Genomic DNA, 15,971 nt, shown 5'->3' with positions numbered 1-15,971 from the left:
GTGATAAGTTCAGTAATCTCAAGATAAAGGAATGTATCTTGTAGGCATATTTAAAAATGACCAGAGTAGGCCTTGAACAGAAACCAATTTAATTAGCAAAGAAATACATGTCTGTTTAGATTCTCAAACTATAGGGCATTACTAGAGACTTCATCAGTCGACGTAAAACTTAGCAACCATCTCAGTATTTATTAAAGTATAAATGTTAACCACTTAATTGAATTAACGGTTCACGTAATATAACATGAACTCCTTAAGGCAGTGATTCTTAACCTGAGTTCAATCGAACCCTCAGGGTTCGGTGAGTCAATCTCAGAGGTTCGGAGGAGGTCAAGACACACACTGTGTGTGTAACATAAATTAGACCTTTATTATGTACGCTTATATTCGATGAAGAAATAAATTGACACTTGCGAACATTTTTACTTTACTTTACTTATTGTTAAATTTTACTGACTTAATTGTAGCAACAAATAAACATATACTGTTACTCTACAACCCTGACATTAGATATTTTATTTTTTTTTAACATATTGCTGTCTGAAATATATAATAAAGTGTACTTACGTTTGTGTATACGTATACACATTTAGATAGTAAAGGTGCAGGTACATTTTCAGGACAAACGAAAACTTATTATTGTAAGAGAAATAAACACTTATGTACGAAATATTGACGTTTTAGTCTAAAGAAAAATTTATTACCTTTCATTTTGCTTATAACTTACTTAACAAGTCTGTGATTTTACACGCTTATCGGAACTTAACTATAATATAAACTATTTTAGAGCAGGAAAAATAACTCGATTTGTAGCTCGACGCTCAACTCGGAATCCTTAAAAAACAAAAAACGATTAGATTTTGGTGAAAGAGATTTTATTTTAGTTCCGGTCACAATTAATGAATCGTCAAAAGAAACAGGTAATCTTTATTGTATATAAATTATTAAAGTAATATATGTGACTCGTTTGTTTAGCTACGTTATGTGTATTATAACGAAAAATATTAGAACAACAACATTTTATACATTGTTAAACGAACATCACGGCACACTCGAGAAACAGAACATCATAAGTAGTTTTATAATGTAACGCGTATTTTAATATCAATCAATTAAGAATATTAACGCCGAAAGATGCAAATGAAGCAAAACGTTGGTTTAAATTAAAATATATTTTATATTTATCTGTAATATGAAGGTCGGTTTTTCTTGACTTTATCAAAATATTAACATAAAAAGTGCAAAATTATATATTTTCTCATAACAACAATTATCTACCTGATATTGTTGACACGTCACGTTGCTAAGAGCAAAACCTTAGAAACCAGTTCTACAGAGGAGTGTAAAAGATATTATAAGCTGAGTTCTAGATAAAATGGATTTCCTTTCTTTTCGCATTAGTCGTGCAATTTTAATTTACTATCAGTCGATGGAAACATCACTGCCACTATCAAAGTTGTATCTTCTTTTTGTTTATGGTATTTTAGTGGTGTTGGCTTTAATTTATTTAAAGCTTAGTAGATCAATCTACATAATATATTTGCCAAAGACTACTAAGTTCATGATATTTCCTGTGCGCTATAATTTCGCTAATTGGGCACACTTGTCTTGAAATCGTGTTCCTCACATATATACAAAAAATAACGCACGAAGAAAATAACCATGGCTGGAAATTAAAAAGCTATCTCATCTCAATTATGAACAAAAAATACCCTGATTTTGGGTAAGTCATGAGACTTGACAATATTGGTTTTTTAACTTTTATAAATAGTTTGATTATGTCATTTCAGAAGTATTTCACTGTGAAAGATATATGGAATTAGCTGTATCTTTAAACATGTTATGCAATCAATAATTAACAAAACATCTTTTGTGTTTTTACAAATTACTGTATATTTACATCCATGTAATTGTAGTTGCTGGTCCTAGAGATTTCTTCAATCACGTGTATCTATACTATCCGTAGGTATATGAGACTAATGGTTTATTCTCCATGTTACAAAAACCACAGACCTGATTATTTAACACATTTAAATCTGCTTTCTATTGTCAGTTATCCTGATTATAGAAGATGTCATAAAGGGTGCTCAGAGGAAGGTTCGTATTTACATAACCTGAGGAACCTTATAATCTACTATGCCGGATTTACAGTATTCATAAGTCTTGGGTTATGTCTGCTACTCCTTCAGGTGTTAAAGGTGAGATTTTAACTCAAATCTTGTAATTATTATATTTACTGAAAATCTCTCAGCCAATTATACAATACAGTAAAAATCTTCATTAGAACAACATCGAATGATTATCTGTTTAAATACTTATTGATGTTTGGACACTAACTAAATGTTAGAATTATGTTTCACCAACATAGGGGCTCGGCACGGCCAAGTGGGTTAAGCCGTTCGATTCGTAATCTGAGGGTCGCGGGTTCGAATCCCAGTCGCGCCAAATATGCTCGCCCTTACAGCCGTATGAGCGTTATAAATGTGACGGTCAATCCCACTGTTCGTTGGTAAAAGAGTAGCCCAAGAATTGGCGGTGGGTAGTGATAACAAGATGCCTCCCTCTTGTCTTACACTGCTAAATTAGAAACAGCTAGAGCAGATAGCCCTCGAGTAGTTTTGCGCGAAATTCGAAACAAACAATATAATTAATCTTGACAAACGTATGTATATTTGTGTGGTATATTAATTGTTGTTTTATAATACTTTATATAATTCAAATTATGTAGTGTAGACAATTTTACTAACAATAAACGACTTTACAACCCAAATTTTTGTGTCTTAAGTACAAAACTATACAAAGGGCTATCTGCGCTCAGCCCACAACGAGTATCGAAACTTAATTTTAGTGGCATAATCCCGCCGCTTTGCTAACGGGAGTCTTCAGATTTCTTATTTGTCTTTAATAGACACACAACGTTTCGCTTTTACAGCTTCGTCAGGAGTGTTCCAGTCAAACACTTACCGTAATTGCCAGTACAAAGCGTCCTAGTGTTTAATTAATATATTTCAAACTGTAGTGTTCATTGTTACTTTTGAGTTATTTTACTGATATTTTCCCACGGCAGTCTTGGTTTTAGTGTTGTTGTTGTTTTTCATTTACAGTCTTAGGATCATATAATTCAAAAGCTTCTCTTTGATTATGGTATCAGAACATTGGGTTCACAGTTGCTCTGTGAATACATCATTGGCTTTGAATTATTACTCATTGTTACAAAATTAATAACTACGTGTCTTTAACAGTATACAATTTATTAAAAATAGGAACTGAAAACTGCTCACTTGTTGGGCTGGACGGAAAACTGACAGACAAAGAAATCATGATAAAGTTAAGAAGTATTGTTTCTCAGGAAATCCCAATATGAAATATAGAAAATATCAGAAATCGGCCATGGTAAGTCTCATTGTAATAAATATCTCAGCAGATTTTTATTGTATTTAAATTTATGATAAAATATGATAAATTGAGTGTGCTAAGTGTTCTTATTAAAACTTGAGTCTTTGGGTTGAGGTTCTGTATGTGAGTTTTTTAGAAGTCAGATCCCAAAGTAGAATCGCTTATGATTTTGTGAAAGGATTCAGAAGAAATAAATGTAACAGATAAAAACATAGCACTAATTAATTATAAGGTATTGTTTTACTTTAGCTGTATCTCTTAATCAGCTTGTTTTTCTAAGACCATATATTGAATTTAAAAAAAAAAACTGCTGGTTTACCTTGATTTATTTTAAAAACTTTTCAACTGAGTGAATGTATGACATTAAACTGATCATTTTGTAAATTTTACGTCACAAATTCTTTCTTTATGTTCCAAATACTATTAAAAAGCAGGCGTCATGATCGAAACTAAATATTAAAACAAGGGTTAATTACATGTCATATAGTGACCACTGAACTAAAATGTTTTTATACTTTCTTCATAACACTTCGTACTTTCACAGTAATTCACTTTTTCCTTGTGTAGAAGAAAAAATTACCAGCGTTGTAAACATGTTAACAGTCATGAAAAATGTATTAGTTCAAACCTTCAAACTATCAATTTATTTATTAGTATTATGATTTAGTTATTAAAATTACAAATACATAGATATTTTATTAATTTCAATGACTACTTCCGATATAGTGCATTACCTTCAGTTACATAAATGGCTATTCTTCTTCAGTTCTGCCCACTATAAGCAGAAACGTTTTTTACGCATGTCATATGCCTCCAGCCGCTCCTTTCATGTAAATTACCCTGGGAAAACCCTCCACTGATAAAAACGCTGCATGTGCTTGTTAAGCATATAACTCTCTTTATTCAGTTTTATCAGACTATCATTTCTTTTGTGGCAAGGTTTTAGAAGTTTAAAATTGTTCTACCTAATTATAACTCGAATAGTTGTACTTCCAAAGAGATTTATTTTATTATACATCTCACGCCTTTATCTTTAACATACTATCCAATCATAATTGTTTTATTGTTATTATTTTTTCTTTCTCACACGTTTATATTCATCTATCAAAGAATTTGTTCGATCTATTATTTACCATTAATTTCAAAATTAATGTTGCCACTTTGTGTGTCACACCACCAACAGTAACTTTTCCATTGGCGGCAGGTGAGTGACCTGCCATTGATTTATACGTGGATGTTTTCCGAGGTACTGGTTGTTACATGGATTAACTACCTTCTATGGAACTTGAATCACTTCCTCAAGAACATGCCAAATATATCCAGTCTGAAAAATATCGCACCCAGATTTTGCTACTTCTTCCTATGTCCTTGTCAGTGGAACCAGCTAGGCCTCGTATGGTCTTTTGTACATGATTCTATGGCTTGTGTTGTTTCATCCCTCTCTCCAATTTTCTATGATCTCTGTCCTTCTGTTTTCCATGGTATTTCTTCTTGTCCTTATTTAGTCTTCCTACTTTCCTCTGATATTAGAGTTTTGCGTAATATTTTGCTTTCCAATTGGTTGAGGGTGCCAACATGTCTCACTTGACATAGTCTATCATCAGTTTGCTTTGGGATACCATTAAGCTGGTTAACTCCAACATTTGAGGAATATTATGCCAATATGGTGGCAATACGTGATTTTCTGCTGCGTTTAAACCATGTCCAATTTCAAACCTTGTCTACCCTTTTTTGTCTGCCATGTATCGTGTTCTCCAGGCTATGCATTGATGGTTGAGTTTATTCAGGGACAGCCTCTCCTTATTATTTTCACAATGGCTATTAGTCATCCTTTTATCTTGCCTTGCACAGTCGTTCCTTTGTTATTGATATCTCCTGGGTCTCGATGTGGCCTTGTTCCAGGTTTGTCTATCAACACTTATTTCAGAGAATTACACATTGCGCCCTTTCTTTATTGGTATGTATAAACCATGTTACTGATACTTTGCAATCTCGTATGAAATCCTTTACTATTTCTTTCTTGATAGATTTTTTGTTGCAGTGTAAACCACGACAAACCCCTATTCCTGTTCTAGTCCTTCTCAGACCTTACCTGTTCCTTCTTTTAGGGGTTCTGTATCTCGTTATTTTCCTAGAGGATCAGCGTGTTTATCAGGTTCTATCAGATGGACTTTTATTATTTATTCTGTTACCAATTAACAGCAGTCAAATGTGGTTCAAGCTTTTCTGTCATAATAGGCCATCAGACGTGTGACTGATGTTTCTCTCAGTTTGTATTGCAGGTTTTTTATATTCCCTTCTCCCAAAAAATGTAAACTGGCAACCAGTCATAAAATTATCCTACTTCAAAAGTTCAAAATATTTCTCAATCTCCTTTGTCTTACTATGGACTTTTTCTTCGCCCCCAGGTGAGTTTTCTTGCCGATTATGGATGACCAAGTTGGTTGTTACGAACGTTAATTCACATATCCCAATCGTTATGATCATATCTTTGGTGTGTCCATCAATGGGTGAGTTAACAGTTATGCACACTAATCTTTGGGCAGGTTTTGGCCACAGATGTTTTTGTTGCATAGTTTGAGTTTTTCTTCTCATCTCTATGATCTCGAGATGCATTTTCATGCCAAATTACTTCTGCTTTGTTCTGTGGTCCTTCGTAACTCTTTAGTCAGGATTGGACAAACATATGATTGTATGTTCATTGGTGCTTCATCCTGCTCTTCCTGTCTTCTGTCGTCGTGTTTGGTTCCTTTTCTGATTCTTAGTGAGCAAATCAGGCTTGTCCTGATAAGTAGTTTCATTTCTGTTATGATCCATTTGTCCTTTATCCATGAAAGTTTATCAACATAAATGAAATGTTTTTGGCTATTGGTCTCTGAGCCAAAGGTTTTCAGCTAATTGTCCAACTGTTCCTCACATTGCTGAGTTTCTTACTTAGCTTTTCATCAGAGATCTTCTATTTCTAGTTTTAGGAGGCTTTGTCCCACATCTTTCATTTTCCACAATATTATAGTGTTTGTCTCCTTATGATCTTCATATTGATAAATTTCTTCCAGATTCGTCTTCCTCTTATGTGGGCTGCTTTTCTGGACTGTGGTATTAATATGGTCCTTCATTGCCTCACTCTGCCTCCATTCAACTCGCATTCCACCTGTTCCTTGTATTACCTTTCCCATGAGAGTTAGTTCCTTCTCCTCTTATCTTATGGATGTTGGTGGTTTGATTTATTTACCAGTGATGTTTCATGTACTCTTTATCATCCTACACATCTTCTCCTTTATCTGAAAAACTCTCTCCTTCCCCAAACCTCAGTGGCTAGATAGTGCAACTTCTACTTTTAACCCATGTGCCTTCTTTCCATTTCTCGCCTTTATCCCATGTCTGTTCTGGAAATACTCTTATTTACTGTATGTGATTTTCAATGTAATATTGTCCATATGGCTTCTAAATGTGTTGTTCGTTTTCGCCCCTTTATCACTCTGGAACTATCCTCTGCTCGTGATATTTCTCCTTCCACCCTCACAAACTGGGTTTTGGCTTTTCATTTTTGTTTAGGATGTAATCTCATTACACTTGACACCTTGTCTTCTCTCTGACATCATATCTTTATCATTCACTGGAAGAATTTCTTCAACTGGCCATTAGGGCTACTCCTTATACATTCATATTTCATTATTTTCATAGTATCACCATTTATTCTTGTTTGGGTTATCCTTTTCCACATATATCCACTCTTCAAATTTCTGTGTGACTTTGTTAAGTTATATTTCATTCTTCTTCAAATGTTTTTGAGGAGTCTTATTTCCCATTTTATTGTAATTACCCATTCTTTGGATCGCACTTTGTGTCTGACCATGTATACTTTAACTTTCAGAACTTGCGCTTGTTAAACGTCTTGACTTGTGTGGCTACATTGCATACTGTATTGAAGGGGTATATAACAAGATCATTTGAAGGTTTTCCTGAAGTTAGAATTTCTTTATAAATATGTTCGTACTGGACTATACCACTTATGGACTACATGGGTAAAAAAGAAAGAGATATCTACCCATTCTTGCTATCCTTTGTATTAAATAAATCGGTCTGTTCTGTTTTTAAAATAGGGTTTTGTGGTCACCCATTGCACTGTTTCAGGTGTTTTCGTGTCTCCTGACTCCTATGAGGTTTAATACTCTTTCTGTCTTAGTGGAGTCTGTGGACCGTTAATACTCTCCAGTTCTATATTGCTTGTGTTAAGTACTGTAAGGGCAACATCCTTAATGATATAATAAAATCCATTCAGTGTAGAGTGGGGTTGTCGTGTTGTGTTGGTGTAGACGACATGAAATCCTCCATATTAAATCATACAAAAACAAGAGTAAGACGTCAAATTGTGGTTCATTCCTTGAATTGGGATCCCTCATAATACCCACACGTAGATAGATATCTGTTGCCAGTGATCGGATTTTGGATTTAGAGTGGAACCAATGAACATAAATCCTGACATACTTATTACAAATGTCTGTCTGAAAAGGTTCGCATAATATTGTACTTGAGAACATATATAGAGGGCAGCACTGAATGTGAAAATAGTTGTTTGTGTGAAAGGAGAAGTTATGTAACTATAACTATTTTATTCACAGCAAAAATAGTTTAACACTTCAGAAAGTTTTGAAAAATTGAAACCAAATAATTATACATTATCATTTAAAAAAGGAAGGTAGACAAATTATTAAAAATAAAATAACAGTATAGAACGACATTATTGCTATGACAATGTTTAAAGTACACATGATCACATACAAGGTTTAATTATCCAAATAATCTGTAGTGCAATTAATATTGTTATGCATTAAATCATTTATTTTTTTATCAGTATATTAGAATCACGTTCATATAATAGCAAACATTAAATTGTCGATAATTTTGTAATTACAGTAAGATAAACTAAGCATACAGTTTTAACCTTATAGAAATATAAGATTAGAAACATCTGATAATCTATTATTATTTTAAAAGGTACAATAATTTTATTAGTAGCATGGTGTAATATGTTCATGTACTAGCACATTACTAATGATATTTTGTTCTACCGTTTCAGTGCTTCAGGAACTATTTATACAGCCATTGATAAAGTGACTGGTGTGAAAGTTGCTGTTAAACAGATAAATTTAAACCAACAAGTGAAAAAAGAACTTCTAATCAGAGAATTATCAGTACTTCAAGAAACGAAACATCCTAATATAGTGAAGTACTTTGATAGTTATCTTGTTGGTGATGAGCTCTGGGTAAGTGTTGTTAGTGTTACATATTAGTTCTCTTTTATTTTAATATTACCTCTTGTAGAGAGTAGGTTAAGGTTCTGTCTTTATTTAGTTAAATGAGTTTATTTCAAGCAATTCTTCATATTTAAGAATATTTTTTACATATTACTCTTCTAGGTATGAATTTTTTTTAAATTCTGGTTATAAATAATACTTGAAAGATCTCTTGTAAGAGACTGTAGATTGGAGCCATATTTGTTTCAGACAATAATTTTTAACTGATTCCATATATATGATTTTGAAATAACTTATACTTCCTTCCAGTGTTCCTAGTAGTATACTATCTCTCATCAACACAATATATATCGGTAGCACTCTGTAATTTATTACGTTGATTTATCCATTTTCTATGTATGTTTGGTTCACATAGTTTATGTGTGGTTGTAGAAATTATTGTATTAAATGTAGCATTATTTGCAAAACTGTAAACTTTGTGTGAAATACAATAAATATTAACTTTGAAGTTTCTTACATCAAATACAATCTGAATTGTTTTGTTTATAAATGTTGGATATAAGATAACATCATTAGTAACTAATATATAAAGCAATGTACATTTAACAAAATATAAAAAATCTTTTGTGGTAAAATATAAAAATTAGAAATAGATAAAACTAAGAAAGATGTTGAAAAGTGGTCTCTCTTTATTAACACTCTTGAAATTGAATTTGTAATTTTTTTCTATGAACCACACGTCTTTCTAAAATCTAAATATTAAAGAATGGTTAAGAACTGTTGTTACTTTAGTTCTACCTCATGAATAATTGTTTAAAACTTTTCTATTTTATTTGATATATGATTACTGTCTCATTATTATGTATAATTTTAGTAAATACTAAAATGTATGTGTAATATTAAATTTTGTTTGTTTAGGTAATAATGGAATATATGGAAGGTGGCTGTTTGACTGACATTGTCAACAAAACTTGTCTCTGTGAAAATGAAATATCAGTGGTTTGTAAAGAAGTATGTTATATTGATTATTTGTATTTAGTATAGGTTTCATTATAGCAGAGATATGATGATTGTAATTTATGTTTTCAATAATTATTGTAGTTCCATTTCAAAACATAGGATACTTACTTCCATAAACATTCATTTCCTGAGAAAGGACAATGACTATTATGTCATGTTGCTTAGCAAGAAACATATATAGGCTATACCTTTATGTTAAAATAGATTCAAAACACTCACAATAACATAGACATGTAGCAGCGGTGGACTTGGCCCTGTTTAGGGGCTGTGCTGTTTCATTACTGGTTAGGACCTATACCATCCCACCAGCACAGAGTTATATATGACCTTTGCACTTTATTTGAGGAGGCCAAAGTACAATGGCACATTGGCTAGTCTGCCTCTGTCACAATATAATATATCAACCTAATAATCTGAACATAGTTGAGTACTTTCATTTATACAAAAACATATATAGGATAAACAATGTGTCTTGATAATAATGCTTTACAACCACTCATTTTATGTCATGTTGCTTAGTAACAAAAGTATAGTGTAATACTGTTGTTAGTCCATGTACTGAAAGTATAAATGAAATATATAAAACACCTTAATTCAAAAATGAATTAGGTTTAAAGTTACCAAAATTGTTGGTCTCAACCTGTAAATCCCACACTTTACTCTTGACAGCAGATAATAAAACAAGTAATAAATTAACCTAATAACATGATCAGAGCCAGGTACTTCTGGTAGTTATTAATATAAACAAACTTTAATATTTTTTTTTGTTGTACTTCATGTTTGTATTGTTGTATCCAAATATCATTACATATAAAGTATTGAATACGACAAACACACTAAACTCATACTAATATATCTTAATATATTTAAAATATTTTCATATTTCATTTAGGTTCTCAAAGGAATAGAGTTTCTGCATACCAATAATGTAATTCACAGAGACATTAAAAGTAGTAACATATTACTTGGAAAGGACTACAGTATAAAACTAGGTCAGTTTTTAGACATATAATGACTTTGTGAACATGTTCTAAGTACTTTAGCTTGTTTCTAACACTTTTTATCATAGATTACTTGACCTTCTGACAACACATTATTTTCATTAAAACAAGAGTTTGAGTTACTATTTGCCAGTAGGAAACTAATATTAATCTGATAGTTTATTTTTCAAAAAGCAGTCTTATGTAAAGACCTAATTATAAATTATATATATTAATGGAAAGTAACATTTGTCTCAAAGTACTATAAGCCAGTAATATACAAATAGCAAACAAAAAATAAAACATTGTTTTTTAAAACCTGTCTGTCTGAAATATAATATTTAAAGTTTTCATTATTATAAAACAAATCAACTACAGATGTGTTTATTTTTCTATATTTATCTTAATTTGTCTGTTGTGATTGAAAAATTACAGGTATGTAAGAAAACCATTTTGTTTTATCTTTTATGCACCTGTAATTTTGAACCACAATAGACAAGTTAAGAGGAATATAAAAAATGAAATACATCCACAGTTAACTTGTTTTATAATAACTTTTAACTTCTACAATATTTCAGTATTTACACCACTCATATTGAAATATTTAATGTTTTATACCACATGTATAAATAGTGTTTCATAGAAACTTTTGTGTCTCACCATCTAACCAAACTGATGAGTTCTAATATTGAATGAAAAGCTTGTTTGGCTCTGATTTGTAGGATACAAAAGATAGATTTGAAATACTGTTTCTCGCACATTTCTAAGTCACAATGGAGAAACTAAGAACAATGTAAAAACAACACCAACACTTGTTTTTATAACCAGTTTTAAGCCAGTTGGTTTTAAATATTTTGTTAATTTTCCATGGTTAACTCATGATTTTGTTATTTAATTATATTTTAAATTTTTTAACACTAGTAATTTCTAAAATAAATATTTTATTACAAACTATTTGTTCTGGAACTAAGCAGATTTGTATGTTGACAAGTTTTATTTGTATATTTGAATGTTTAAATATTTCTATTTTACAATCAATATTATCAATAGGACCAGAATAAATTGAAATTATAGTTAACCAATTGAATATTTTTTAATTAATTTATCTGAAACAAATGGCAATATAATTTTATTTTGTTATAAGTCTAACATTTAAGATTAAACAAAAATAATGAGAAGTTAATGTTGTCATGTGCCCTCATAAAAAATGATATATTATACCTGGCTTGATAAGGTTAACTTGTTTTAGAAATCTTGAACTTTTCTCAGCTCAGTTCAGCCTGATGAACTGACAACAAAACTGTAACAATTATTAATACACCTTAAGTTGATTTTGTATTTTACACCTTAAGTAAGGCTGATTAGATTTTGTAGCTCACCTTAAGTTGATTTTGTAAATTAGAAGCTCTATTATTTCTGTTGTCATTTGTTCTCACATGAAAACTTTATTTTTGTTTTCTCCATCACACAGCTGATTTTGGATTATGTGCCAAAATATCCCCTAAACAAAATAAACGAACGTCAGTGGTTGGCACTCGTCAATGGATGGCTCCAGAAATAATAATAGGGAAAATGTATGGACCGGAGGTTGACATCTGGTCACTGGGCATTACAGTCATTGAAATGATTGATGGTCAACCTCCTTATTATGATGAAAATTCTGACATGGTAAGTGTTGGTAACCAGTGCTTACAGCCAAGGAGTAAGAGTAGATTGAATTTCAATTTTCTCCTAATATGGATGTCTCCTATTTTTCTTCTTTTTACATTGTTTATGTTTTAAAGTTATAAAGAACTGAATTTAGATGGAAAATTTATAATGAAATATTAAAGTTTGTTTCAGTAAATTTAAGAGTCTTTCAATGAATGAAATTATAGTCTTTCATGAACATTTTCTAGGTCTTAATGACTTGGGTGGATTAATGGTTTGCTTTTGTTCAACATAAATGTTTCTCTAATAATGTTAATCACAAAAATTACCATTGTTTCACAATACCCACATTCTTAAAAGCTACACTTTTGTAGTATAAAACACAACTGTATGTTTTGTACAGTGTCTTTCACCAACTACAGGGAATAGATGTAATAAGGACAAAAAGATGGCTTTGCACATTATTCATACATATAGATGTATTGAATATAATGAATATAACAACCATGAACATTTGACAAGATTGTTTACAGTAACAAACATGTAATTATTGAATGTACATATTATTGTTTTGTAACTTGTTAACTTTTAGTGTTTTTGGCCATAGTATCACTATCATCTTCTGAAGCCACTATAATAAAACAGTAACAGTTTAGGTAATTCACCCATGGTGATGTACTTTGGGAGCTATTTAGATATTATTAGGGAGGAATTATCCAAAAAGTTGTACATGGTGATGTCATGGTTGTCAAGTAATGAGGATTCTGTAAGAGTCCATGAAGCAGATAGTATTTTTGTGTTTTATAAGTAAGGTATATTATATCTCTATAATACTAGTGTAACTAACAGTATTGGCTGTAATTTTTCATTATGTATACTTATATATTTTATATATCATATATACTTTTCAGATATATAACTTAATACTAACAAATGGGAAGCCAGAAATTGAAAATAAACATAACCTATCCCCCGTGTTTCAAGATTTTTTGAATAAATGTTTAGAAGTGGATGTAACTAAAAGATACACTGCCTCTGAACTCTTAAAGGTATGGTATAAATTACTCATAGTTTCATATTTGTTTGTTTTGTAATCTCCATAATTCCACACAATATCAAGTTTTACTGCTGTTAAACTAATCAACTTTAAGGTGAATATTTTTACTTTGTAAAACTTATTATAGTTAAATCCATCCATTCACCTTCACTTCAGTTTATCTCTAACTGGTAAAAGTGGTTGTACTTCATAGCAATGTTCCTGTGATATAATTTTTAAGATTATAAAACTCAAAATGTTGTTGAATCTTACATTCAGATACTTTGAATTTTAATGCGTTTATTATTCATTAAAAACACACCTGATTTTTACAATATTTTGTATGGTTTATCTAAAAGCTAGTTCTCTATTTATATTTAATGACAACAAATTGTGACATTGTTTGTATTTACCCTTGTCCTTATTCATATATAAGGATAGTGTACATTGTAAACTAGTTATAGAAAACAACTGTTCCATTCTATAAGAATATTAATAATCATTATATTATATATTTAATAAAGTACAATTTGTTTTCCCCGAGTAAGAGTTACTTGTCTGTTTGTTGTATTCCCACAAATTTTTTGCATTAGCCATTATAACAGTGTGTGGTTTCATAATCTCAAATATCTAATAATTATAAAATAAGTATATTGTGAGGGATTTCAGGTCTACTGTATCAAAACCATTTGTCAGTTAGTGGTGCTAGGAATGAAATGTACCATGTAACTCTTGAGGAGGAAGTTATTCTAGAAGTTTACTAATTAGTTCATCATGTTATATGATGAAGTCTTCCAAGTTCAGAAAGAGAAAGAAATGACATACCTGCAGTGTCATGCATTGACAAAAGTCTAATAAGAGTCATGCCAGAAGGTTATGTAAATCTTGATAAAGAAAACCATTGACAAATCTATACAAATTACAGTATGATAAATATACAACATCATACCATGGTTTTGAATATTTTCTTAGATGTTTGAGAAAAATAAACAAATCTACAAACAAAAACATATACATTATAAAGGTAGATGATATCATTACTAGTGTTGTTAACTTTAATGGAAAACAAATATTTTGAACCTGGTGATGAAAAAGTTTAATTTTTCTCATAATTAATGGAGAATTACATTTCATTAATGGTTTGAGAAACAATTACATGTATCTTCTAATTTTTGTTTTTGTTGTTTATGTGATTTTGATACCTGCTGTGGGTTCTTCAAGTTTTATTATATAGTTTTTTATATTACAAAAAGCTGGTAATTCTTGAAGTTATAGACAGACTCATGTAGGACTGGTCATGAGTAATGAGTTTTCTGTTTTTATCTTTTTGTAATTTTCTGTTTCTTATGCTTTTATGGTAAAGTATATATAACATTTTTATCAGTACAAATTGTAAACTTTAAGATATCTTATTACAGAGGATTGTTAAATTTCAATTGTTATATATTCTTCTAGAAGAGTATAATTTACAGAACACTTGATTTGACCTTGTTTATAAAACCATATTGTTAGAGGGTTGTAGTTTAATACGTGGAATTACTTAATCTTCAGTTGTCAGCATGTCTTTGGAATGCCATACTCTTTAAAAATATTAAATTTTTTGCTTTAATAACTGCAGACAGTCTTTTAGGTATTGTTACAAGATATTTAATCAAAGTATCCAATAGGATTGTGTTCCATGTGGCTTTCATACACTGCCATAAAGTTTCTTTGGAAATAACTTTTGATTTGTAAAGTTTTTAATATGTCATATCCCAGATCTGTTCAGTTAGGTTGAGACAGGGGCTCTGTGTGGGTAACTGTGTTATTTGAATGACTCTAGCAGCTTGTTTCTTAACTAAGTAATTTCTGTATGGGTTGGATGAGGTTTTGAGGTTATTATCTTCTTGGTACTAGAATCAGTTACCAATAATATGTAAACCACTGGATGCTCTATGATGGATCAATACTTGAGCTGGTCTATTGTTCAGTGTATTTTGAAATGTCTCCTATTATCTCATCATAAACGCCCCCCTCCCATACTATCACACTGTCTCTCTCATGCTTCATAGTAGGTGCTGCATGGTGAGATAAGTATCTTTCACCTTTCTTCTACCTGACATACAACACACAGTTTGAATGAAATATTTCAAACTTGAACTCATAAAATGGAAAGAATGACAGAGTATTCCTTTGTCCTAACATTTTTACACAGTACTGTTTACAGAGACTAATTTAACATAATGTGTATGATGTAGAATAATTACTTTTATTAAACAGATGTTTTTTATTATTTTTTTCACACAGCATCCTTTCATTGAACTGGCAGATGGGTGTAATCTTTACAATCTTTTAGAATGTCAACCAGAGATGCAGTAAAATGTTATTAATACAGTAAAAATGAAATATCCCCAAATATGTTGAAATGTGTTACATGAAGTTGTTTATGACAGCCAGCATCGCTCTAGAACCAGAAAATTAACAGATTGTGTTTGTCAGTTTTCCCCAAGAGTAATAATGTATTGGGTATTCAATAAACTCACAAAAGGAAATAAACATTTAATGTTTTGTTAAAATGTTATATCAGTAACAAAGTGAAACTGCTTTAATAAATATTTTCTGTTTTTCTGAAGATTTGTGACATCTATTAAG

General features: G+C 30.9%; 1 protein-coding gene across 2 annotated transcripts; it reads left to right on the top strand.

Annotated features, from left to right (window-relative positions):
- The first annotated feature begins 8,278 nt into the window (after nucleotides 1–8,278).
- On the top strand, nucleotides 8,279–15,971 carry LOC143228211 (serine/threonine-protein kinase PAK 2-like). 2 transcript variants are annotated; one of them, XM_076459516.1, is made up of 7 exons: nucleotides 8,279–8,312; nucleotides 8,477–8,663; nucleotides 9,573–9,665; nucleotides 10,567–10,666; nucleotides 12,126–12,322; nucleotides 13,216–13,353; nucleotides 15,627–15,971. In XM_076459516.1, the coding sequence occupies exons 3-7, from the start codon at nucleotides 9,579–9,581 to the stop codon at nucleotides 15,696–15,698; spliced, it is 594 nt and encodes a 197-aa protein (XP_076315631.1). In that variant the 5' UTR covers nucleotides 8,279–8,312; nucleotides 8,477–8,663; nucleotides 9,573–9,578; the 3' UTR covers nucleotides 15,699–15,971. The 2 variants fall into 2 exon arrangements, with proteins under 2 accessions (XP_076315631.1, XP_076315630.1); XM_076459515.1 differs by lacking the exon at nucleotides 8,279–8,312 and adding an exon at nucleotides 8,335–8,394.

The sequence above is a fragment of the Tachypleus tridentatus genome, chromosome 10 (genome assembly GCF_004210375.1).
Source record: "Tachypleus tridentatus isolate NWPU-2018 chromosome 10, ASM421037v1, whole genome shotgun sequence".
Classification (NCBI taxonomy): domain Eukaryota; kingdom Metazoa; phylum Arthropoda; class Merostomata; order Xiphosura; family Limulidae; genus Tachypleus; species Tachypleus tridentatus.
This window is presented reverse-complemented; position numbering and strand designations above follow the sequence as displayed.

Coding starts and splice junctions, on each gene's coding strand:
- LOC143228211 (XM_076459516.1), top strand. CDS start 9,579: ATGGAATATATGGAAGGTGGCTGTTTGACTGACATTGTCAACAAAACT. Junction 12,323..13,215: donor ATGATGAAAATTCTGACATG/GTAAGTGTTGGT, acceptor TATACTTTTCAG/ATATATAACTTAATACTAAC. Junction 13,354..15,626: donor CTGCCTCTGAACTCTTAAAG/GTATGGTATAAA, acceptor TTTTTCACACAG/CATCCTTTCATTGAACTGGC.